The sequence below is a fragment of the Callorhinchus milii genome, unplaced genomic scaffold (assembly GCF_018977255.1).
Source record: "Callorhinchus milii isolate IMCB2004 unplaced genomic scaffold, IMCB_Cmil_1.0 Scaffold1, whole genome shotgun sequence".
In the NCBI taxonomy this organism is placed as follows: Eukaryota; Metazoa; Chordata; class Chondrichthyes; order Chimaeriformes; family Callorhinchidae; genus Callorhinchus; species Callorhinchus milii.
The window spans coordinates 4030478-4057227 of NW_024704742.1; the positions used below are offsets into that span (position 1 = coordinate 4030478).

Genomic DNA, 26750 nt, shown 5'->3' on the forward strand with positions numbered 1-26750 from the left:
GTGTGTGTGTGTGTGGAGACACTGAAGTGCGATGTGTTGGGGCCTCGTTGAAGAAATTATAATAAAGGGTAAGTTTGAGCTCATGTGGGTGTGTGTGTATGTGTGTGTGTGTGTGGGGGGTGTGGGGTGTGGGGAGGGGTGTATGTGGGGGGGGTGTATGTGGGGGGGGGTGGGGTGTGTGTGGGGGGTGTATGTGGGGGGGGGGGGTGTGGGGGGGGGTGGGGGTGGTGTGTGGGGGGGTGTATGTGGGGGGGGGTGTGGGGTGTGTGTGTGGGGGGGTGTATGTGGGGGGCGGTGTGGGGTGTGTGGGGGGGGGTGTGGGGTGTGTGTGTGGGGGGTGTATGTGGGGGGCGGTGTGGGGTGTGTGGGGGGGGTGTCGGGGTGTGTGTGTGGGGGGTGTATGTGGGGGGGTGTGGGGTGTGTGGGGGTGTATGTGGGGTGTGTGGGTGTGTGTGGGGTGTATGTGGGGTGTGTGGGGGTGTATGTGGGGTGTGTGTGGGGGTGTATGTGGGGTGTATGTGGGGTGTGTGGGGTGTGTGTGTGGGGGGTGTATGTGGGGGGGGGTGTGGGGTGTGTGTGGGGGGTGTATGTGGGGGGGGGTGTGGGTGTGTGGGGGTGTATGTGGGGGGTGTATGGGGGGGGTGTGGGGTGTGTGTGTGGGGGGGTGTATGTGGGGGGGGGTGTGTATGTGGGGGGGTGTATGTGGGGGGGGTGTGGGGTGTGTGTGGGGGGGTGTATGTGGGGGGGGGTGTGGGGGTGTGTGTGTGGGGGGGTGTATGTGGGGTGTGGGGTGTGTGTGGGGGGGTGTATGTGGGGGGGGTGTGGGGTGTGTGTGGGGGGGGTGTATGTGGGGGGGTGTATGTGGGGTGTGTGGGGGTGTATGTGGGGTGTGTGTGGGGAGGGGTGTATGTGGGGGTGGGGTGTGTGTGTGGGGGGGGGTGTATGTGGGGGGGGGGTGTGTGGGGTGTGTGGGGGGGGGTGTATGTGGGGGGGCGTGAGGTGTGTGGGGTGGGGTGGGGGGGTGTGGTGTGTGTGTGGGGGGGGTGTATGTGGGGGGGGTGAGGTGTGTGGGGGGGGGTGTATGTGGGGGGGAGTGTATGTGGGGGGGGGTGAGGTGTGTGGGGGGGGTGTATGTGGGGGGGGGTGAGGTGTGTGGGGGGTGTGTGTGTGGGGGGGGTGTATGTGGGGGGGGGTGAGGTGTGTGGGGGGGGTGTGTGTGTGGGGGGGGTGTATGTGGGGTGGGGGGGGTGTGGTGTGTGTGTGGGGGGGTGTGTGTGTGGGGGGGTGTATGTGGGGGGGGGTGTATGTGGGGGGGGTGAGGTGTGTGTGTGGGGGGGTGTATGTGGGGGGGTGAGGTGTGTGGGGATGTGTGTGTGTGGGGGGGGTGTATGTGGGGGGGGTGTATGTGTGGGGGGGTGTATGTGGGGGGGTGAGGTGTGTGGGGTGAGGTGTGTGGGGGGGGGGGTGTGGGGGGGGGGGTGTATGTGGGGGGGGGTGTGGGGGGTCTCTCTATGACCTGCATCCGAGGCGTTTGGGTGTTTTTTTTTGCAGAGAGAGTGTGAGAAAGTGCGTGTGTGAGAGAGAGGAAGAGAGAGAGAGAGAGATGGGTGTCTTGTACTGTACAAGGATTATTATTATATATTGTTATTAAAAATAATAAAGGATGTGCTCCTGGGCTGCACACTCTGCTCCCCTCAGCCAAGCCATCTGGGGGGGTAGGTGGGGGTGCCCTGTGGGGTTAATGTCTCCCATTGACTGGGCGAAGGAGGTTTTCAGGGAGCTTGCCTTGCCTTGCCTGGCTTGGCTTGCCTTGCCCTTGCCCTTGCCCTGCCTGGCTTGCCTTGCCCTTGCCCTTGCCCTGCCTGGCTTGCCTTGCCTTGCCTTGCCTTGCCTTGCCCTTGCCCTGCCTGGCTTGCCTTGCCTTGCCCTTGCCCTGCCTGGCTTGCCTTGCCTTGCCCTTGCCCTTGCCCTTGCCCTTGCCCTTGCCCTTGCCCTGCCTTGCCTTGCCTTGCCTTGCCCTTGCCCTGCCTGGTTTGCCTTGCCCTTGCCCTTGCCCTGCCTGGCTTGCCTTGCCCTTGCCCTTGCCCTGCCTGGCTTGCCTTGCCTTGCCTTGCCTTGCCTTGCCCTTGCCCTTGCCCTGCCCTGCCTTGCCTTGCCCTTGCCCTGCCTGGCTTGCCTTGCCCTGCCCTTGCCCTGCCTGGCTTGCCTTGCCCTTGCCCTGCCTTGCCTTGCCCTTGCCCTGCCTGGCTTGCCTTGCCCTTGCCCTTGCCCTGCCTTGCCTTGCCTTGCCCTTGCCCTGCCTTGCCTTGCCTTGCCTTGCCCTTGCCCTGCCTGGCTTGCCTTGCCCTTGCCCTGCCTGGCATCTAGCTTGCCTGTGTGGACGTAGGTGGTCATTTCACTCTTTACCCCCCCAAAAACTGTCAGCAAACCCATTCTCTCCTGACTTGACTGACTTACTCGTTCCTCACTCACTGCTGGTAAGGACTCCAGCCACCAGTGAGAAGGAGAGAGCGAGAGAGCGAGACTTGCCCAAGGAGCCGGACTCCCAAAAAGTACAACCAGTTGCGATAATCCTCCCCATTTCTCTCCCTCCATTGTGCAGCCTTTTAAGAAGATGAAAGTCTTAATTGTTTGCCGGTCAAGGACCCTGTGGGTGGGGTAGGGGGGGGGGGGGGGTTAAGGGGTAGGGGGTGGATGTGTGGGGGAAACACCTCAGTTCCCTCTTTAAATAACGGGCGGGCCTATGTGTTGTTTTATCAGGATGAAGTAATTACAGGGTTTTAACAGCCACCGCGAGCCCACACGCACACATGATCGGGTCAAAAAAGGTCATTATCCAGTATTTTGAGTTCAGACAGTACGTGTTGGGAGGTGCTTTATAGAACGATAATAATAATAATAATAATGATAGAATCATAGAATTTTGCAGCACAAAAGGAGGCGGTTCAGCTCATCGTGTCTGTGTCGTGGCTCTTTGGAAGAGCTACCAACTAGTCCCACTCTCCCCCGCACCCCCACCCCCCGCCCCCCCCGCCCGCTCTTACCCCATTAGCCTGCAAATTCTTCCTTTTCAAGTACCCATCCAATTCCCTCTTGAAAGCCGTCATTGAATCTGTTTTCCACTGACCCTTTCAGGCAGCGCATTCCAGACCGCAACAACTCTCTGTGTAAACATTTATTTAAAAGAACGCTTCTGATGGGTGATTCAGTCGCGTCGTTGTTATTTCTTCTTTTCATTTCTTTTTATTTTTGAAGGATAATAATCCCTTCGAACGTCAATAAAAAAATAAATAATCGTTTGGTCACTCAAATAATCCACGACCGTTTGCGGGGACGCTGCTGTGCGCCATTGGCTGCCGCGTTTCGCCCACAAAATATGCAGTCAATTCGCTTTGCAGTACATTCTGTGAAGCGCTTTGAGACGCCTACATATATACGTTATATATCAAATGCAAATTTTATAATATATAATTATTATAGTGGAAATTACAGAGCAGACCCTGCAGCTTTGAAGGATTCTGTGTATGTACTGATACCCAACTCAGTTAGGGCACTCATCTGGCTCAGAAAATTGTGGGCTCAAGACCTGCATCAGGACTTGAACTCTTAGTCTATCTGGACTCTCCCGTGCAGTGCTCAGGGAAACTACATTGTCGGAGGTGCCGTCCTTCAGAGGTGTATAGGTGGTGCCATCTGCCTATTCAGTGGATGTTAAATGTCCTATTCGATGAGGATTCATTATTCGTAAAGAGAATGGAGATTCTCGCACAGCAACCATCTTCTAACAGTCGCTGTAAACAGACCATCTTCTAAGCGCTCCGAGATGCTGTCCGGCGTGAAAGGCGCTGTACGAATGCAAGTTGTTGTTGTTGTTGTATTAAATCTAAGCATTATTATCTAAATCGGTTGGGGAAGCTTGGAGTGAGAATAGGTCAATTAAGTTTAGTGTTAATTATTGCCTCTGTGGATGTGTGGGTACTGGATACAGGTTGTGGATTGCAAGGATCAGTACTAGCAATGACTTGGCAACCTATTTTAAAATCTATATGTAATGTCATTTCGGATAGGTTTGGGAGTTGTAGAGCAGAGAATACGACGTTTGAAGCCCAAGTGGATCCTATGTGGAACCTTGATTGACTCTCAACCTACCTTTAAACCCTATCTCCATGCTCTGACCTGCTCTGCTTTCCCCCACCTCCATAATATTGATCGTCTCCACCACTACCTCTCTCTTCAAGCCCTAGAGACCCTAATCATGCTTTCATCATGTCCAGACTTTCAGCGTATCTGCCGCCACTCTGTGGAACTCCATCCCGGAGTTCCCTGGAGGTCCCTTTGACTCACTCCTTTCCTCACTTCTTTCAACGTCCAGCTTAAGACCTTCCTCTTCGACTGCGCCTTGGGCCGTCTGTCCCTCCCTTGCTGCCCACCTCTTCAGCCCCCATTCCCAGCTTCCCAGGGAAAGTCTGAAGCCCCTGCCCAGGTCAGGGTGAGGAGAGGATCATGCTCAGTGGAAATACTTCCCACAGTTGAATCCTTGCCAGTACTTGCACATCATAAATAATACATTCCTTATACAATAATAATACATTCCTTCGGCCACCCTCCTTCCCTCCTCCCACCCTCCATCCTCCCCGATCCTGACCCCCAGCTCGGGTCCGAAATACTGATTGTCCAGTGCCTTGGGACGTCCTCCCGACATGAATGGCGCTATAAAAGTGTAACTGTTTCAGGGTCTGAAAAGCTGTGAGTATGAAAACATTGAGGAACTCATCTAAAGCGCTTCTTACTTGTTACAGTCACGTTGGTCTCAGACAGGTCGAGGCTGACTTGGGCGCTGAAATTGCTTGGATTTGAAATATCACTTTTCACGGTGTGGGGAGAATGTCTCAGCCGGCACTGGATTAGTGCATCACCTTAGACTGTGAGTTCAAAGTCCTTCCGACATGGGGCTTGAACCCACAACCTGCTGATTCAGAGGCAAGATGGCTCTCAATTGAGCCTGAGCCAGGCTGAGACAGTTGTTATGGATTAAAAAGGCTCGTCTCTTTTGGAAGGATTAATACCTTTTTTTTTAGTTTTTGTAGTAAAATTGTACCGAGTTGATCAATGGCGATTCAAAACGGATCTTTAATTGGCAGATACAGATGTAGTTATGGTGAACAAAACATTTTTTAAAAAAAAATAGCTTTCCAACTTCACTCCAGAAGGTACCAAATACGTCTCTGCTATTCAACCTGTGGTTAAACTGCTTTTCCCTTTTGGCTGGAGAGCAGTACTCTTCCTTCTCAGGCAAACTCAGGTATAAAAGAACATTGCATTTGTATAGCACCTTTCAACTGGGGAGGATGTCCCAAGTTGCTCAAAAGGAATTTGATAAGGAAATTGATTGAGAGATGGGAGATTGACACAGACCAATTGTTACCTTCTCACAACGCATTGAGACCACTTGTTACTCTACCTATGACATTCCCCTAAAGAATTTCTTTGATGGACTACATCAGTGTATTGTATCATTGGTCTTCACTTCATACCTATGGAATGTTTCTATGTGCAAATTGGCTACCATGTTTATACAGACATTACACTTCACAGTAAATCCTGTGAAGCACTTTTGAGATATTTTGAAGTGATAAGATGCTATATTAAATACAAAGATATTATTTATATATATCATATTGTTGTATCCTCTCAATTAGAAAGTTATTACGCGCATCTAGATATCAGAAAGGTCCTCCTCAATGCTAAAACAGTCAAAGCAGATTAAAGGTAACAATCGGTAGAATTAGCACTCAATGAATCAAAGGTATAATGTGTAAACTTAACCGAAAGAAGAATAGAGCAACTGAATTCATTATATCAATACAATAAATAGCTCCAATCTTTTTCCACTCCACACAGATGGGGTTTGTAACACTGCCTTTTAGCAACAATTTGCTGTATTCAAAGGTAATTTGATAATGCCTTAGAATTTGATTATTATTACCGTATTTATAATGCAAAATTTAACTTATGAATGGAAACCCATGCTAGAGAGAGTTGTACGATTGAACTGCTCCATGTTTCTCGAACTGGAACAAACATTCTCGAACCAGAATTTGATCCCCTCTAAGAAGGGAAATGTCTGGGTTACATTGGAGTGGAAAGGTGGCATAGAAACTGATAGGTATAAGGATGAGGTAAGCTAGATTCCACTAAGCGTGGAGCTGTGACATAAAGATTGAATGAGATCTAACCACAAGGCAACCTTTGGATTGATTCACGTTGAGTATTGGCAGTCTCCATCCCCACTATTCCTTCGATACAAGTGTCTGTTCTAATATGGAGTGCACTTGAGCTGTCTAACATAATAGTAGTTGACAAGGAAAATGTATTCCTGGGTTCCCTAATTGCAGCTAATTATAATATTGCAAACTGTACCCATTGCAGGTACGTTTGCAACCAAAGGATCCAATGTGGAAGGCGGATTTCAGTAATACCACTCACAAACCATTTAACATGCCATAAAACACGGTGGGTAGACCTTAAACAGAACGCTCGTAGAATGTTGGTTGAAAGCAGGGTATCAGTGTCTGTGGTCTGAGGTTAAATTGATGTTGTATCGTGACGGAATGTCATACAGTCGATTTGACTCATTTAACAGAATGCTTATCTCTGGCTCTGGTGGTTGTGGGTTCAAAAATAACGTTGGGATTTCAGTTCATCATGCAGAATGACACGCAGTCCAGTGCAGAACTGGGGGAGCACTACATTGTTGGAGGTACTGCCTTTCAGTTAAGACGTTAAATCAAGGCCTTAAAAATCCCATGACACTTTCCAAAAAGAGAAGGGAGCTTTTTATCCTGGTGTCCTGGCCAGCAATCCTCCAGATGAATTTGTTGTTGACCCCATGCTAGCACAAGTGGCTGCGGTGTTTAGGACAAAAACACTTCTACATTTTGCAATAATTAACTGTGAAGCACTTTCCAACATTTCCATATGATAAAATATGATGAAAAATGAAGTTCTTTTTTCTTAACCTGTTATATATAACAATACAGCGCAGTCTGCTTGTTGAGCATGGGTTTACTTGATTCTATTGTGGATCCAGACATAAACCCAGGTACTAATAATACTGATCATCCGGTTTCCTGTGTTATAACTTCCACATCATCAGGTTGCCACGATGTTACTTCCAACGTGCAGGAATTAATACACCGCAACTACACTACAACTGACACCCCTCCCTTTGCACGCACTTGTGTTTATTGCCCTGGAATTTACACCAACAGTACTTTTTGTGCATAACATGTATGTACATGAGCAGGAAGTGTTGTCAGCTGTGACCTGATGATCCAGAAGTCAGCCATTTTTCACGCTGCTTCTGCGAATATTAAACCCAGATGATCATATTCTAAATGTTATAATATTGCCCTTAATTTGCCTTTACAATAATACGCGCCTCATTCTAATGAGTCTTATTTTGTAAGACATTTATTTTATGTGAAAGCTCAATACAAATCTATATTGTTATGTATAGCTCTGGTCAAATGAGCAATTTTTCCTTTTTTACAATGAGGATCGGATGTATTGTAATCCTTGGGGGTTGAAATAATGGTAGGGTGTCTATAAAGCCTTCTATAAATTGTTTGCCTACTTTGGTAGGCGAACCCAACAGCCAATTTGCATACAGCAATTAAATGACTGGATTGTTGGCCAGGGCACTGGGAGAATATCCTTTTCTTTTCGAATAGTGCCGTGGGATCTTCACTTGAGCAGGCAAATGGGGCATTGGTTTAACATCTCGTGTGAGGGACGGTGCCTCCTACAGTTTAGCACAACCCCCTGTACTGCATTGAATTGTCAGTTTAGACCGTGAGTTCAGAGTCTCACTGTGGGCTTGATCCCACAGCCTTGTGACTCAGAGACAGAACGCTACTAGCTGAGCCAGGCTGACACCTAAATGTACGAGTCAAGCGTAGTGTATTAATGCAAAGATGTTTTTGTCTTAACAGCTTGTATTCAAATCCACGGGTGACGATGGACATCAGTGGTCTCCCAGTTGAGCTGTGGCGTCTGATCCTTGCATACCTGCCTTTACCAGATCTAGGTCGATGCTGCTTGGTGTGTAGAGCATGGTACGAACTTATCATTAGTCTGGATAATACCCGCTGGAGACAACTGTGTCTTGGATGTATTGAGTGCAAGCACCCAAATTGGCCCAATCAGCCTGATGTTGAACCCCAATCATGGCGGGAGGCATTTAAACAACACTATCTGGCTTCAAAAACATGGACCAGAAATGCCCAGGACTTGGAATCCTCAAATTGTTTGTATTTATTTAGGCGAAAAAGGGATAGAAAAACTATATTTGTGGGTCCCACCAATGAACATGAAAATCTCAGGAGTGCCTTAGCAGTTGCCAATGTGTATGATAAGATTATTGTTTCCCCTGGAATATATGAAGAACAAAATGAGGTGACTTTAAAGGTGCCAGTGGAGATAATTGGGCACGGGAAGCTGGGGGACGTCGCACTCCTCATTAGTTTTGACCAACACTGTCCAACAGCACGTCTATGTAATTTGGTCCTCATGCCGGCATGGTTCACACCTGTTGTGTACAAGGTAAGTTCCTATTCCATACTTTTGTAGGATAAGTGTAATAATAATAATATTACATAGGCGCCATTGATATAGCGCCTTATCACATTGTTTTGAAGGGATTATTACTCTCGAAAAAGCAATCCGCCTATCGACTAACAGCCGGGTTCCTAGTTACTGCAAGGTAACCAGAGGCGTATGGAGTAAGTAAACTTACCCAACATTGTGCCCTGCCCGGGAATTGAACCCAAGTCCTCTCGCTTGCGAGGCGAGTGCTCTAACCACTACGATACAGGACTTCACCTGTATCTATTCTGAAATAGTTTACCACAGATTGGAGAGGGTATTTCTTAAGAAGAGATCCTTCAACTCATTGATTCAAGAACATGGTCTGAAATGCAAAATATTGGGTTAATCATGTTCAAATACATAGAGTACTTTCAATTATGTAATGAATCATCAATAAAAAATGATTACAGGTAAATCAGCAACTTTGAAGCTGGTTGTACTCATCTCTGGATAATAGTCACCAGATTCACTTTGTCAGCTCTCATTACAGTAATACGCCAAGTTACAGGGCTCTACAGTCATGTCAAAGGAGAAACCTCTTGGATTGATTATTGCTAGTGGAAATGCCTCTTGCCCTAAGTGCACAGCAGTGTCCCACAAACAGTGGTGGATTGAGTGATCAAATAACAACCGGGTTCCTACTTCCTGCTAGAGTATTGAAATCTGTAATAAGGATGGAATAACCAAACATCTCGAGAAGGCGAGAGTGTCATTGAAAGCAGCCACGTAGGTTCATGATGGGAAAGTCATGCTTAACCAACTGTATTGAATTCATTGAACAAATCACAGATAGATTAGACAAGGAAAAGCAGGGGATGTGATGTATTTGGATTTTCAGAAGGCCTTTGATAAGGTGCCACATAGCAAAAATCAGAATATGTGGAGTCAGGGGAGAGGTAGCAGAATGGATTGAGAGATGACTGTAAACAGAAAACAAATTAGAGGAGTAAAGGACAGCTTGTAAGACTGGCAAGAAGTAGGTAGTGCTTTTCCGCAGGGATCAGTATCAGGACTGTTACTGTTCACCGTATTTATAAATGATTGCACTCGGGAGATTTGGTGTTGAAATTCACTGATGACACCAAACTGAAGGGTACGGTAAATAGTGAGGGTTGCAAAGAGATGCATACACACATACACAGAGTTGCAGAATGTGTGGATAGGTGGCAGATGAAGTTCAATTTGAGAAATTTGCTCGGTGGATTAAAGAAGCCATTTGTACCTTAGATAATGAGAATGTAAGAGGCATAGCGATCTGGGGATTCAGATTAATCTAAAAGTATTAAGCACGATCAAAAAGGAAGGTCTTTAGGTGGGACTTAAAGGTGGGGAGGGAGGGGGCAAGGCGGAGGATTGAGGAAGAGAGTTCCAGACTTTCAGGGTGTGGTGGTGCGAGGACATGAAGGGATTTGAAATCGAGTGAGACATCTGACAGATGAGTGAACAGAATATCAAATGGAGAAGTAGATTTTGGTGTCATCTCTGTGTATGTAGAATGTAACCCCATCTTTGTGGATGATGTCACCACGGGGAGCAGATAGGTAAGGGAAAGGCTGAGGAAGAGTCCTGCGGTGCTCCACAGATGACTGGAATGGGAAGAAGAAACTTTTATAGGAGACAAAGTGGAGGCAATGGGTCAAGTAGGATAGGAACCATGAGCATGCACTTCCACAGAGAGGAAAGAATGAGGAATTCTCTTTTCCTCAGTAGCACCTCCCTGCTTCCTAGTGACCAACACTGAATAGCCCTTTGAACACCTGGAAAGAACAGGTACGTACACGAGTTGAGGAAAAAGATAAATAAAAAGAAATGAGGTTAAAATCACTTCTCTGTAGCTTTTCTTTCTTTAGTTCATTGGATCAATCTTTTGGACAGTCTACAATTCTACTGGAAGATGCTTGATGATTGTTAAATGACTGATGTAGATTTTTGTGTTAATGAGTGGGTGCGAATAAATGAATAAGTTAATGTACGTTGCCATTTCTTCAACTGACTCTTTCTGATCTGCAGACGTCATCGGGTCATGTCCAGCTCGATAACTGCAACATTGAGAACGGGCAGTTGCAGATCCACTCGCCGGGAACTTGCCAGCTTAAGTTTTGTACTTTCAGCCAGTCTTGCGTTAATTTCCACAGTGTTGCTCTGAGCATCATTGAGAACTGTGAGTTTATTGGGAGTGAGAATACGTCAGTGACTGTAGAGGGGCCTGCTCTGACGGACAGAAACTGGGCCTGCAAACACCTGGCAGTCACGGCCAAATCCAAATCAGTTTTGAACTCGCCAGAAGCAGCACTTCCAAAAACCTGTAGTTCCGAAACCCACTGTCAGCGTCCGTCCAGCAACTTGAGAACCTTCGAGGTCAACGGTCAAGTGGCCGAAGCACAACAGGCTTCCGGGTCCAAAGAAAATGTCCACAGACCCTGCGACCGGGAAAATGCGTGTAACGGGGACGTAAACACCACAAAGGAACATCCCTGTGAGTCGGAGGTCATCACCTTAGAAACCGATTACAGCGAAAGTGATCTGAGCACTTGCAGCGAGAATGAAGATGATGAAGAGTCCGTGTACAAGCTCTCTTACCAGTCCCATGGTCTGAGCCGCATGTTGACCAAGGCCAGTCTATTTAGACCTCAGAAAAATGGAGCCGACTTCTTACAGATGGACTTGGAATTGAAAACTCTGGAACAGGAGCTGCAAAGAGACAAAGAGGCTCAGATACTCGCCAACACCCTGCATGGTTGTCTCATAAGAAAGTGCCTTTTTAGAGATGGAAAGGGTGGTGTGTTTGTCTGCAGCCAGGGACAAGCCAGGATGGAGTCCAACATCTTCAGAAACCTGAGCAATGCAGTTCGCTGCATCCAAAATGCCAAGGTCAGTAAGAAGACTGCGCATTCCAGTGTACTCCTGCCTACCTCGGTGTCTCTTTACCACTGAGGGCCACTTGCTAGAGGTGTTTAAAATGATGAAAGGCTTAGAACATTTTTTTCTCATGTAAAAAATGCACAGATGAGAGCCGTAGCTCCACATAAAACACAATCAAAGCGAGTGGAAAGCGCAGGAGAATTACTTCCGAAAACTAATGCTAGGCTTGGAAAACAATGTGGCCAACACAGGTGATGGAACGAGGAAGTGTAACAGGTTTCAAAAAAGGGAGGTGGACAATTTCCTGGAAAAAATACTCAGGATTATCAGATGATGGCGTGGACATCTTGAAGGCATCTTTTGGGAGGTTGGATGGGTAAACTTGATGGGACAATGCTGGTGTATCTGTTACTACGTAGAACTCCACCTACCAAGTTCCAGGACTTATTTCTAAGTTGATGTGTAAATGCTGGGGGTCTTTATTCTGCCTGCCAGAACTGGGCTGTTTTTTCCGACTGTCACAAGCTCCCCCCACCCCCCCCCCCCCCACAAAAACACACCCTTTGAGAGGGAAAGAGTTCAGGTATGCCTCCTGTCAGCTGCCGTTCAGTCATTGGTGCTGGTGGAAAGATTCACGATGTGAAACATCGACATGGTCAACACCACTTTGGTGTATGTTTAGATGTTAACCCTTCTCGTTGCAGGGAAGAGGGTATCGAACTTCAAATGCAGTACTGTATATTCTAATGTATAGAGTCTCTGCTCTTCATTGCCGTTTTCCTGAAACATGAAGGGTTCTAATATATTTAAACAGCTTCAAAACATTGCTTAGATATTATTGACGATAATCCTTGCATTCGATATAGTGCCTTATGATAACATCTCAAAGAGTTGCCGCGTTTTGTCCACATAGAAGAGAGGAGGGAAATGGGGAACTGGATTCCAGCAGATAAGGTAGCACTTGCTGAGCCTGAGGGGCAAAGTTCCTCCTTAAATACTGTCATTTCCGTGATTTATAAGCTGCGGTACCTACAAAAAGACAGCGTTTTGAGGTGCATTTTCACCCGCGTGAATGAAAAAAGCTCCCAGATGAAAAAAGCCTGAGGCCACTTGTACATGCAGTGGCTTCTGTTATTTCCTGTGTTGACCCGCTGAAAGGTGTTAGTAATTGACTGAAGTTCTCCATCCTCAGGTGATAATGCTAAAGAATGAGATTAATCAGTGCAAAGCGTCTGGAATCTTTTTGCGTCTGGCTGCAGGAGGTCTGATTGCCGACAACAACATCCACTCCAACGCAGAGGCTGGGATTGATATCCGCAAGGGAGCAAACCCGCTCATACTGGTAACTGAACTTCACTCCTTAAAACAGCACCTTTTGTGTCGTGTAGTTAGTCTTCGCATTGCTCTTGATCTCTGCCCAGAAATTGCTGAAGGTTAAGAGTTTCAAGCACCTGTTTTTACTCCTGAACGAAGAAGATTATTTCCTATTTATTTTAAGTTAATCCTGCATTTTTATTGTGTGGTTTTATTGTAGTTTAAAGCCAATGCCACAGTATCGGAGGAGAGGGTAGAGAAATTGGATAATAATAATAATCCTTGCATTTGATATAGCGCTTTTCACGTCTTCTCGACGTCTCAAAGCGCTTCTCAGAATATGCTGTAAAGTGAATTGACTGTATATTTGTGGGCGAAACGCGGCAGCCACTTGCGCACAGCAGCGTCCCACAAACAGTCATGGATTGAAAATGACAAATTTATTGTTGTGGGCTATAAGATTAAACCGTTCTAGGCCCCACACTTTAGGAAGGATGTCAAGGCATTGGAGAGGGTGCAAAGGAGATTGACCAGGATGGTACCAGGAATGAGGGACTTCAGTAATCAGGAGAGGCAGAGAAGCCGGGATTATTCTCATTGGAGCAGAGAAGGTTAAGAGGAGACTTAATAGAAGTTTTCAAAATTATGAGGGGATTCGATAGGGTGAACAAGGAGAAACTATTTTCACTGGCGGGTGGGTCGGTAACCCCGAGAACACCGATTTAAAATAGTTGTTAAAAGAAACAGAGGGGAGGTGAGAAATATTTTTACACAGTGAGTTGTTGGGATCTGGAATGCATTGCCTGAAAGGCTGATGGAAGCCAATTCGATAACAGCTTTTAAGAGAGAAGTAGATAATTATTTGGGAAGGACAAGTTTACAGGGCTATGGGGAGAGCGCGGGGGAATGGGATTGAATTGGGTAGCTCTTTTTAAAAGAGTCAGCATAGACACGATGGGCTGAATTGCTTCATACTGTGCTGTATAATTCTATGATTCTATAATTGTGGAGTCCTGTAGCTCAGTGGTTAGAGCACTCACCTCGAAAGCGAGAGACCTGGGTTTGATTCCCGGCAGTGCGAAACGTTGGGCAAGTTTCCTGACTCCGCACCCATCTGTTTACCTATCAGTAATTAGGAACCCGATTGTTAGTCAATTGCCGGATCGGTTTTCCTGGGGTAGTAATTTCTTCAAAAAAAAATAATAATAAATGGGTCACTCAATCCACGACTGTTTGTGGGACACTGCTGTGTGCAATTGGCTGCCGGGTTTCGCCCACAAAACATACAGTCACTACGCTGTACAGTATATTCTGTGAAGCACTTTGCGACGTCTAGATAAGGCGCTATATCAAATGCAAGGATTATTATTATTAAGTAAGATCACTGGCGCTGTGAGTTAGTATTGTGACGTTTCATTCTTTTGTCCTTTGCTCTACAGTGCAACAGGATTCACAGTGGCCATCGATCAGGGGTTGTTGTCCTTGGCAATGGGAAAGGCATCATTCGCAGCAATCGAATCTATGGAAATAAAGAAGCTGGCATTTACATTTTGTATCACGGTAACCCCGTGGTGAGGTGAGTAACAGTTACCTTTCTCGCTCACAACCTCTGGAATCTGGACTCTAATCTGTTGTCCACAGTTGTGATTCCTGGGTATTGTGTAATGATGTGCTATGCTCTAAATATCCGTGCAGCACCGAGGGTTTGTGAAAAACCATTGCATAATAGCAGTGAATTGCATTGCTTTGTTGCCTTCCATGGCACTTGATATTTAAGTGGTAACAAATCGCTTGAACAATTCCTGAAATTGTTTCCAGTTTGTTTTCTTTCAACGACAACAGCAAATTGCATGTATATACGGCCTTTCACGTCGGGAGAACTTGTACAGCCTCGGGTTGTACAGCCCGCGGATTAAGTAGACTGTATAGAACCAACGTTGAAATGGCAAAAAGATTTAAACACTGTATTTACGATTCTCTGTTGTTGCTGTCGTACATTACAATAAAAAGGGCGAGAAACAAATCCTGTTCAGTTGGCAGAGAAACCTAATTTAAAGAGGGCCACAAATGCGCTGAGTGTTTGGTGTGGTGTATGTACCGTGTTATAGGTGTACGCACGTCATCTTGACGGCTATCATGAGCCGCACTTCAAACCTGTCAAGCTGAAAAACGAGCTCTTTGTACTCCTTTATGCACCACTGTCTCTTTCCGATACAAATTGTGATTTCTGCTGGATCCCGCTATACGAGACGTCTGAATGTGTGAGAGAGAGAGAGAGAGAGAGCCCCCCCCCCAGAACGGGTCGTTTTAACAAAGGTTGAGAGTGAGAGGTTCAAATAAAAATGACCAAAGGCTCAGCAATTGTGAAAAGTGCTGGGTATCAATGAAATATATAAGACGAGAAAGCTTCGAGGAAACCTCGTTCAGGACTGAAAGAAAGCGTGGAGTCAACGAGGCTCCAAGGACAGGAAACCAGGTGGATAGATCCAGGTGAGGTGGTCCACTCGGGACGGTTGGGACATGTTCTAAACGGGGAAGCGCCAGAGAGGTAGACGGACAAGAGAGATCTCGGGGTTCAAGTTCGCAGCCATGTGTCCCAAGACGCGGAAGCCTCAATCAAAACGTGAGCAAAGTACGGCTTTAACAGCATTCGAGGAAATACTTAGGGACAACAACTGGGGCAAGACAAAACATGAGGAGAGGATCACGACATCCCCGCAGGTTGTAAGATTATAGCCAAGGGCGATTTTACTCAATACGAATCGAGCAGTTTGGTTCCGATCAAAGTTTTTAATTACACGCATCAGAGGTACATTCCCAGCGTTAACAGATACATTATATTGTAATATACTGTAAAACCAACACGATATTTCCCGCCACCCTCTGCCACGGAACTGTTCAGTTGGACCTCACTGCTCCCCCACCCCCCCCCCTCGAGTCTTTCTGGATAACTCTTCCACTTCGTGCCTTTTATTTCTGTCATCCGTGATTTTTTGTGCTGACTCTGCATTTCCTTATTCACGTGCCTTCTAATTACTGTGGGATGGGTGGTACTCTCTTGGCCTCTCGGTGTGTGATTTATCCTGTGGTTTGTTTTTTGTGCATTCTTCCCTTATCGTGGCATGTAGTCATTTCTTTTATTGTTATGTGTTACTTCTCCTAATCTCTCAGCACTGTCTAATCTCTTCCTATTTCAAGTATTTCAAGGATGCTTTCTAGGCATGACCATCTGTACGTACTCCCCTTTTGTCTTTGTTTTTCCTAGCTGCAGACTTTGTGCCCTGCGCACATATTCCTACTTCTTCTGCGGATTCTGCACTTGCGGTTACCAGCCTTTATATGCACCAAATATATTTGTTTTATAAAATGAGTAAATCCTTCTTGCATTTTCCCCAAGGCACACATATATTACAAGGTCTTTATCTTAACAAACAGTGCAATCGTGATGATTAAATATAAATTTGCCCCACTTTACAGGCTGATAAAACATATGCCCACAAAATATAGTCAATTCACTTTACAATATATCCTGTGAAGTGCTTTGAGACTTCTCAAAATGCAAGGATTATTATTATAATTATAGTCTGGCCCTTCAGCTTCAAGTTTGATCTTTCTAACTGTGGAATTTCAATCAGAATTTTTTTTAAAATTACCTGATGTTATTATGATTGTTGGTGTTAGTTACTTATTGTGACTTCAGTGGTTTTGCACTTAGCATTTTTTTTACGATTGGAGCAGTTCTCTGAGGTACGATCCTACATGAAGGACACTATATAAATGTATATATATATGTAAGTTGTTGTTATGATCTTATTACAAATCTTAGGGAAAGTCTGTCTACCCTCTTCCAGCAATAAGGCAAAGCTGATCTTGGGGATGTTGATATTCATAGCTCATCAGAGACTGACGGACTTGATGAAGGCTCTACTTTGTCAGGAGTGGAATTGCAGCCCCACCCACATCATAGTACTTTCAAACACTTTGCACACAACAATGTCACACAAACTGCGATGAAGTGAACGTCCAATTTTATTTGGATGGTTGGCCGGGAACGCCGGAAGAAACTTTCTTCTCTTTTCGAAAGGGATAAAATCTCTGGGCTCTATAGTGTCCACTCGAGTAGGCAGACGAGACCTCCGTTTAACATCTCATTGAAGAGCAATATAGCGCAGCTGTAGCACTGCATTGGAATGTCAGCCTGAACTGTGAGCTGAAAGTCCCGACGTGGGGCTTGATCCCACAATCTTTTGACTCTGAGGTGAGAGTGTTTCTGTTTATACAATCTCTCGCTACCTAGAAAAAATAACATGGAATTTCCAGAATATGACTGCCTTACGTTGAAGCCTTACTCCTCCCTACCTCCGTGACCTCCTAACCCCCTACCAACCTGTCCGCTCCCTCCGCTCAGCGGGCTCCGGCCTGCTTCACGTCCCCCTCTTTGCCCGCCCCACCATTGGCCGGCGGGCCTTCAGCCTCTCTGCCCCCACCCTCTGGAACTCCATCCCACAGTCCTTCCACCTCTCCCTCGCCTCCTTCAAGACCCATTTCAAGACCCTCCTCTTCGACCATGCCTTCGGTCACCCTCCTACCTCTACCCTCCCTTCCCTCCACCCCTCCTGATCCCAACCAACAGCTCAGGTGTGGATCCCTAACTGTCCAGCGCTTTGGGATGTCCTCCTGACGTGAAAGGCGCTATACACGTGTAATTTGTTGTTGTTGTTAAAATTAATTTTGCTGACGTCCGTGTACCTTACACTCCTGTCATGGTGTAGCCTATAATTTGAATAGTAGGTTTGCAGAACCAATCGTACCAGGGTAGGGTTGGTGAAGGTGGGACACACTCCAGAGTAAGTTGTTGTCTTTATACTTAAGTGACAATGCCTTTTCACCTCGGGGACTAGTCCTTTAATCTAGCCCAGGTTGTTGCGCTGACATTCTTCCTTATTCGCTGGCTCTGAACATTCAAGTGTTTTGGGCAATTTCAACTCAATGTGGTCCCATCTGCCTATTCAGGTGAACATTAAAGATCCCAAGGCAATATTGAAAAAAAGAAGTGAGTTTATCTCAGTGCCCTGGTCAACACTCCCTCAGATAAAATTGGTCATTCACTTTAGAACCTCTTATGGTGCTATGCGAGGCAAGGATTATTACTTTCTAGAGCATATGAGCCCACAGCCCAGTGCCCTTCAGAAATCCTCTTATCTTTGAACAGTTTGCAGTCTCTGAAAGACATTAAGGATCGCTGGTGTAAAAACGGACAAAATCACACTGGTACAGTATGAGACTTACTCTTCTGAGGTTAGCACTTGAGAGCAGTGTAGAGAGAGGTTTTCCAGGACCTGTCTTGGATGCATTTCCTGCTGATATTCTGCATCCAAAATGGAAAAATATTCCTTTTTTAACATTGACATCCTTCACATTGATGAGCACGGGAATATATTCTTTCCCCTTCCTCGATTTAAAAAAAAAACACCTGAGTGCTGTATGAATTTCCATTTGTTGCTTTGACAATCTGTCTCTTCACAGCGGGAACCATATCTACCAAGGACTTGCAGCAGGTGTAGCTGTGAATGAAAATGGAAGGGGCCAAATAATAGGTCAGTCTGCAGCTTAACAGCATGCAAAGTGCCCAGTTTCATTCGTCTAAACCCAGTGCATAAATATTTAAATCTGAGCACATTGTAAGCAGAAGCATTTTTTTTTCTATCCTGCAATATATTAAGGATCGAGTACACACTGTATATTGATGAGATCCTGAGGGACTGACAGAGGTCTGCTTTAAATGCATCTTTTCGTTGCACATAACATTTTTCTTAGTCAGATATATGCGCTATATAAGGAATAAAAAAATAACTTTATATTCAACATTCATAACCTTTCAAACACTGCATGAATCAGATTCTAATTACTTCTCGCTCACTACCCACTTGCAGTAGTCAGGGATAGACTTGTGATGGGTGATTGATAAGGAGCTGGAATTCTTGGAACTGTTGGTGAAAATAACCATTCATCATCCCACAGCTTTTCTTGTTACTGACTGTCTAAAGTTGGAGAGTTGTTTTAATAATATAATAATAATCCTTGCATTTGATACAGCGCCTCATCACATCTTTGAGACGATTCAAAGCTCTTCCCAGGATATACTGTAAAGTGAATTGACTGTTATATTGTGGGCGAAATGGCAGCAACCAATTAGGCACAGCAGCGTCCCCACAAACAGTCTGTTTTACGTGTAGTGATGGTAAGAATGCTCTGCATCTCCATCCCTAACCTACACCAGACGACTCTTTATTGATTGACTGATTTATATCATGCTCAATGGTGAAAGATTAACAGATTATTACACTGTGTTCAGGTTATCCGTTGTTTTGTGTAATTACACTATTCTATGTCTGTTGCTCCAGAAAGTGTGGCAAACGTGCTGTGTTTTTTTTTCTGCGCTAGAAAATATTATCCGTGAAAATCAATGGGGCGGTGCTGACATTCGGCGAGGGGGAGATCCCATTCTGAGAAACAACCTTATTTGCCATGGTTATTCAGATGGCGTTGTTGTTGGTGAACGAGGGAAAGGGCTGATAGAAGGAAACACCATATATGGTAAGCAGTAGTAACCGGTTTAGACATTAATGTGGCAAAAATTACATTTTCATGTCCGCAACCAAACCTTGATAGAAGTTTTGTGATTTTTGCAAAAAAAAAAACCTGCATTATCCTGATTCTAGGTTATATAAGTACATTGAATTAAACTTCTTCCCCACTCCCCCCACCTCTGCTCCATTACTTTGATGATTCCACCACTTAGGGTTTAATTCTGATCCCTGTTCTTTCTCCCAAAATTCACCACTTTGCATATCTCTTTATTGAATTCCATTTTCCACGATTCTCCTCCCGAGGGGCTAACAACCGGGATAAACTTCAGAAGACGAGAGTATAGGGAGAAAGTTGGAAATCTAAAGCAGTTTGATTGAATCCTTCTGTTCTTTGTTTCTCAAACAGTAACACAGATTTCAGTTCATTAATGAATGTTGTGCACAGGTAACAAGGGCTGTGGTGTATGGATCATGTCATCCAGTCTCCCACACATCACCAACAACCAGATCAGCCGCAACAATATCTACGGTGTGGCTGTGTTCTGCCGTAAAGATGATGCGAACGACTATCTCAGCAACCAAGGAGGCAATGAGAACTTCAATGACGAAGGGGAGATCATCAGTTGGGAAACTGACTTGGACAGTGAAGACGACAGATACATATCACTCAAGCCAATTACTGTGGCACTCATTGAGTTTAACAACATCAATCACAATGGTGGTAAGTGGAGGAGCCACATTGAAACTCATGCCCACCATTGAACGCCAAGGGGGCTTTCAGCCATTCTGCCTTGCATCTGGAACTCCATCCCAGAGTCTCTCTGACTCGCTTACTTGGCTGTGAAAAGCATCCTGACGACGCGAAAGCCACTCGTTGTAAATGTTAATTTTATTGAATTGTGACAGCTGTTTGGAGACTGCGGAATCCATTTAAAGTGTCTGTACATCAAATGCCCTCCAAGTGATACTGTGTGATGAGGCAGTCAGGATTGCAAGCTGCCATGCCATTAGAGCTACTAGTCCAGCAGATTATTTTAATAATAATCCTTGCATTTGATATAGCGATGCATCACATTGTTAAGTCACCTCAAAGTGCGTCAAGTGGCATTTAAAATAAAGTGTAGTGACTGCGTATTTTATAAGCAAACCACAGCGGGCAATTTGTGCACAGCAGCGTCCCTTTAAAGTTCCCCTGAACAGGCCTCCAGTATTATTTTTTTTTCACGTGCAATTCTCCCATTCAGCCATTCTCCTTTCTTCACATCCTTTCTTCCCTCATCCAGTGAGTGAAAATTACTGAGCAGTTGCTCTGTGTGTAACATGTTACGTTAAATACATGAGGTTTCCTAAGCGTTTTTCCCCTCGATTTTCCAGGCTTCTGCTGGGCTAACAACTTTTAAATCCTTTTGTCCTCTTTGTAATTTGTTGTATTTTTAAGCATCCTTTCTCGTGTTAAACTGTTTACTATAATATTATACGGCTTCAAAAGCAAAATCAAGGTGACTTAGCCAAATACGCCTGTGATTTCCACAACATTGTCTTTGTTGTTATCTATTTGGGTGATATAGCCAGAGGGCACTGCAATATACAACTGCGTTTAGGATTTTTCTGACTTGTACGGTATATGTCCCATCAGGGCTGAAATGCACTGAGGTCAACTTCAGTTGTGAAAGCGCTCAGCGGGAAGCCAACTGATTATGAGAGCGTCATGTAAATTAGCATTTGTTAATTTAGTCCTCGTTATTGTAACCTGTTGAGTGATCTGTCCTCTCTCTGCTTGCTCCCGATTGTGCTTAGCTGCTGGACTCTATGTAAAAAGCAGTGAGACGCTGAACATAGTAGCCAACGCAGTCCACGCCAACCACGACAACGGGATTGCCGTTTATCAGAGCAGCCAGCTCACCCACATCTCCAACAATAGCGTCACCTGCAACAGCGTCAGCGGAGTCCTCGTAGAAGCCGGCTGCAAAGTTGAACTTCGAGGCAATGGTATCTATGACAACAACAGCCACGGCGTCACCTTAAAGGGAGAAGGATCCATCTTGGAGAATGATATCCTTGGAAACCACGGGTGTGGCTTGCAGTTGTTGGAGAATGCAGATGTGAAGGTAGGCTCCAGTGGATCTGCAGGAACAGGCCTTCTCAGTCCCTAACATATCCACAGAACAAACCTTCCGATTGTAGGGCAAGGAATTACCTTACATTGGCAGACTCCAGAGAATGCGTAGCTCAGTCGATTGAATATAACGTCTCTCTCTCTCTCTCTGGTACTGAATGGAGACCGAGGAGACTCACCTGGGCAAGCCAGTCCTACAAATAAGTACTTTGTCTTGCTCTTTGCGTGCTGTGAGGGGGGAGATTTCTGACTGACCAAGTGTTCGAACGATTTTCATACGGGATCCAAATTTCAGAGTCTATTCAATAGTAATGTCCTTAGTGTACAAGCTTGCAACACACATAGGCTTCAGTTTTATAAACTTTTTCTTTTCGATGTACTAAATGGCATCGCAACAAGGGGAATATATGAATGTGGGTGAACAGTACAGTGGGGAAGAGGGATATTGTGTGGGAAGATGATCTTTTAGGAGATAGTATAGAGGGGAGATCAATAAGCTTGCATAATGTGTGGCTAGTGGCAAATGATGTTTCACCAGTGGTGTGTGGGCCTTCAGCTTCTCTGCCCCCACCCTATGGAACTCCATCCCACAGTCCCTTTGCCTCGCCCCATCCCTTGCCTCTTTCAAGCTCCACCTCAACACCCTCCTCTTCGACTGTGCCTTTGGTCACCCTCCTACCCACCTTCTGATCCCAACCACCAGCTTGGGTGCAGATCCCTGACTGTCCAGTGCCTGAGATGTCCTTCTGACGTGAAAGGCGCACTACCAATATAATTTGTTGTTGGTGTTGTTAATAGACGGAAATGTGAAGTGATTCACTTTGGTAGGAAGAATAAAGAAGACCTGGATGGTAGGAACCTGAGAGAGATACCAGAGTGAGTAGATACAGCTACTGAGAAAGATTGAACAGGTCGAGGTACCTTAGGGAAATGGGAGCTATTATGGATATAGTTACAGTTCGCCTAATCACAATAGCACCTACTTTGTTGCAGGTGATGAAGAATAGAATCCAGTCACTCCATAACTATGGTATTGCAATCCTGGATCAGGCTAAGGGAACTGTGCAAGAAAACCAAATCTTTAAAGGAAAAGTAGGAAAAACTATTTTGCAGCAAACCGGAAATGCAGAAAAATGTACTATTCAACGCAATGAAATTCTGGCTTACAGCAAAAAGTAAGTTTTTAAATCACTTTATTAAAACTTTCACTTAATTCCTTTCCTTTCCCCCCCCAACTAATTTGCTCCCATTGTCTATGGACTGTGCTCTGTTTCTCAGTCTGAGGTTAGCTTAGCCAGTGCATGGACTCGTGTAACTTGTGAGAAAGTCAGAAGCCAAACAGGATTTCGCCCACAAAATATACAGTCAATCCACTTTACAGTATATTCTGTGAAGCGCTTTGAGACGTCTCGAAGACGTGATAAGGCGCGGATTATTACGAATTCTGTTTTCAGCAGAATGTTTGTCTTAATCACAAGGCATAAAGAGAATGCACTAACAGTGATGCCAGCGCGAGCCACTCGCTGTTTGTTTATGATCGTAGCCATTTCTCTTCTAAGCAGACGACATGGGTTCGGTTACACCCAAAAGGAGCTGCTTCGTGAGTCTGATCGCATTCACTGAGCCCTGTAGATGGCCCAGACCTTGCTGGACAGTAATACTAGAGGACTCGCTCTCAGTCTCTTAAGGAGATGAAATATCAGTATTATCTGTGACTAATCTTGTTTCCTTGGTCCTTTAGTGCTTGCAGATCCGGTGCAGCCTGGAAACTGGAGAACCCTCCAGCGAGGCCACTTATTGACGGAACAAACAGAAGTGCCTCATCGGTTCAGACCAGTCAAAGAGGTGCATCCTTGACGACCAGGATAGCTGCAAGGGTGGAAGGGGGCTGCCACAACAACGGAAGCATTTTCTGCACTATTCTTTAACTCACGCAATTGAACACTGGTACAGAATGTGCCATAGAGATAGGCTCGTGCCTCACTTTATTAATCAACCAACGTACTTTCAGTAATGGGTAAGAAACATGGGGCTGCTTCGGTAAATGCACTTCACTCCTTCACTCGAGAACATTGGACTTTCAGTGGATTTGCTTATCTTAGATAGAAAGCTATTTGGCTGTTTAAGCTCCACTGGGAGTGTACCAACATACTGTCAATTCTGTGATAGAAATTGAATTTCTTGCTTAAGAAAGGGAGAATGCCGTCTCGCAGGAACACATTTCACCTCAATAAAGTTTCGGAGTGGGGTTTCTTCCAGCTGCATAACATACAGTGTTTATCGGACAGAACCCCAAATTAGATTTCTTAATTCATAAAGTCATGGGAAGAAATTGCCGCACGATTGACCTGTGTAACGTCACAATATTTACTGAAATCTGCTTGTTAGAAGCCCTGGCTCAAAATCTGTGCATTGTTACCAGCTGCCAATGCTCTTACCTGCGGATTTTCACTTCTGGATCATGTGCAGGCTTTTCCAAAACCAAATCTTTCCACCCACTCTGTCCTGAGCATCCTTTGACATCTACACAACCATTTTCTCTAACCTTTCAGCCTTTGTGAATGTCACTAAATACAATTCTAGGACAGAAAGACAGATGGGATATTTCTTTGTTTATACTGTTCCGTGTCTAAATTTATTTTTATGAAATACAGTACGTATATTATTGGAGGAATGGCACCATAGTCACAAAAAGGCACCATAGTTATTAGGATTTATAAGGCTGAGGAACGTGTTGAGACTAAATGCTTTGTTTTTACTGTAACTTCACACCTGTCCAAATGTGCGGAATGGTTTGCAAACACTGATGTTTGTTTATTCCTCACTTGGCAAAATGCCCTTTGTGCTGGTGTGTGCGATGTGCAGGTTAGGCGGCTCACAGATTTGATTCTGACGAAGGGTCGTGGACCCGAAACGTTGACTCACTTTCCTTTCTCTATAGATGCTGCCTGACCTGCTGAGTGTTCCCAGCTCTCTCTGTTTTTGTCACAGATTTGATTTTTGTTCTCAGTGGTCTGATCTCAGGCACAGCAGGAGTGACATCCTAAATTGAATTCCATGTCGTTGGGTTAGTGTGAGTGTAGCTGTTAGTGGAAAACTTGGCTGTTAAGCTATCAGTCAGATAGCTCACTGATACTCATGGGTCAGGTGCAGACTTGCAAGAATGGCCAATTGTAGGAGGTATCAATGCTCGTGAAACTGTACAAGAATGTGGGTCTTCAGGAAAAGAGGGATTAAAGAGAAAGATCCTGTGTGGGTGAGTGCGGCAGATTGGGTGTGGCAGGGAGAGAGGAGAAATGGGACGAGGGTTTAAGGACGTGTTCCAATGTACTGGTAGGTCATAAAGTTAGGCATCAGTATCTTTTTCTAGTGTGACCGTGAAGCCTGATGTAGGTCTAGTTTGGGGATCATTCATTTGAACCTCAGAGGTCCACGTGACCCCTATGTGCCAATATAGTCCAAACAATAAAAGTATTGGGTTTTAATTGATTTAGATCAGATTTAAGCACTCTCTTACTAGCCCCGTCACCGCAAAGAACACTGAGCAGAGGGGAAAAGTCTCGAGAGAATTTTCTGTGCAGCACCTCAGAGCTTCAGAGCAGCACTCAGGCAGCTCACGTGATTATCCGCTTGGCAGTGGGTGCAGGTATTCAAGGGACCAATTAAAAAAACTTTATAAGTGATCTGTACATACCCAGATCTGCAATCAAACACAGTTATAATTGGGAGTTAAATCCTCTGACCTAAGATTAAAATTCTAGGTGTGTGGAATTGGAATTGACTCCTCCTTCGTCAAAAACCATGTAAAATACCGATGTAAATAGGCATATACTTTCTTTTATAAGAACGATGGGTGCTTTAGAATTGTGCACACAACAGGGCAACATCTGATCCCAGTCCAGCCCAGTCTCATTAGAGCAACTCCAATGACACGGACGTACAGGAATGTTCTTCCGATGGTGTAAAGCTGGGTCTCGCAACAATGTGCATTGTGATTGAATATACAGAGCAATTGTCAGCGCAGAAGGAAGTAACTTTGCTCATCATGTCCATGCCATTTCAATACCAGGCTCACGCTGATGTGCACTGTTGCTGAATGCATTTTTCTTCTCGGTCCTTTGCGAGTTGATTGTGTAATATTCTACTTGTATATTTAAATCTTCTTGGGGTGGGGGTGGGAGGAAGAATTAATCGCATAACAGCAACAAATAGAATAAAAAAATGATTGAAAATATAATCTGTAAAACACATTTTGTACAAATCTTAAACTTGGGTTTTTACTCTGGCTAAAATGTTAAACGATCACTGTGCTGTTGATTTAACCATTTTTGTAAACTTAGTTGTAGATGCTGCGTTGGCTGCTAACTGCTGTCATACAATTCCACATTAGTGTCAGCGTCGTATGGCTATTCATTGCTTACCCTTGTGTTGGCCCCGTAATCGAAAACAATAAAAGATTTTTTTAAATTCTCTCATCTTTGCGTATTCCGTATACCAGCCGAAGATTAAAGTTCTTGGTACAATATGCTTCACCCCACATAACGAGTATGTATTTGTTGACCGGTAGAATTGAATCATTCCCTCAATGTTGTTCACAATGTAGACTCATTTCAGTAGAGCACTGGTGTAGGTAAATGCAGATTAGCTGAAATAATGTATAACCATCACCCCGGTTTGGGTACCACACATTGGATGGGATTGTGTATCTAAAATGCCAAAGAGTATCTTGATTTCTGTGGATCATACATGAAGTTACAGAAGGCTCTTCAGTCTATTTGATCCCCATTGACACTACTATCTTCCCATTTACACCAAACATTTCTTCAGCCTCTTGGACTCTGCCACCTCTCCTGGTAACTAGCTCACTGTTGATTATGTTTCGCCCACAAAATATACAGTCAATTCACTTTACAGTATATTCTGTGAAGCGCTTTGAGATGTCTAGAAGATGTGATAAGGCGCAATATCAAATGCAAAGATTATTATTATTAATAATAATTACAGTCAACTCCTGCCTTCATCCCTGTGTGTTGACAGAAAGTTAGAGAATCCCTATCCCCCTCACCGGGTGAGGGAGGGGGTCAGGTTTGCTCCTTCTAGAATTTGCCCCAATAACATCAATAACTGGGAAAAACTTACTCTTGAGAGTCAGCGGACCTCCTGACCACCATAGCAAGCTGCCTAGTCATTTGCACAAAGAGCTCTAAGTGCTCGATGTT

At 45.0% G+C, this 26750-nt stretch overlaps 1 protein-coding gene and 1 non-coding gene across 2 annotated transcripts; both read left to right on the top strand.

Moving 5' to 3' along the window:
- On the top strand, positions 1-25995 carry fbxo10 (F-box protein 10). The gene is made up of 11 exons (XM_042340930.1): positions 1-68; positions 7995-8604; positions 10660-11520; positions 12704-12853; positions 14265-14401; positions 18352-18422; positions 19270-19422; positions 19861-20136; positions 21213-21523; positions 22525-22706; positions 23273-25995. Exons 2-11 carry the CDS (start codon positions 8020-8022, stop codon positions 23457-23459), a joined length of 2913 nt encoding a protein of 970 aa, XP_042196864.1. The 5' UTR covers positions 1-68; positions 7995-8019; the 3' UTR covers positions 23460-25995.
- Positions 13835-13906, top strand: trnas-cga. Its single transcript has one exon. It is a non-coding gene; the product is annotated as a tRNA-Ser (tRNA).
- Positions 25996-26750: the final 755 nt, after the last annotated feature.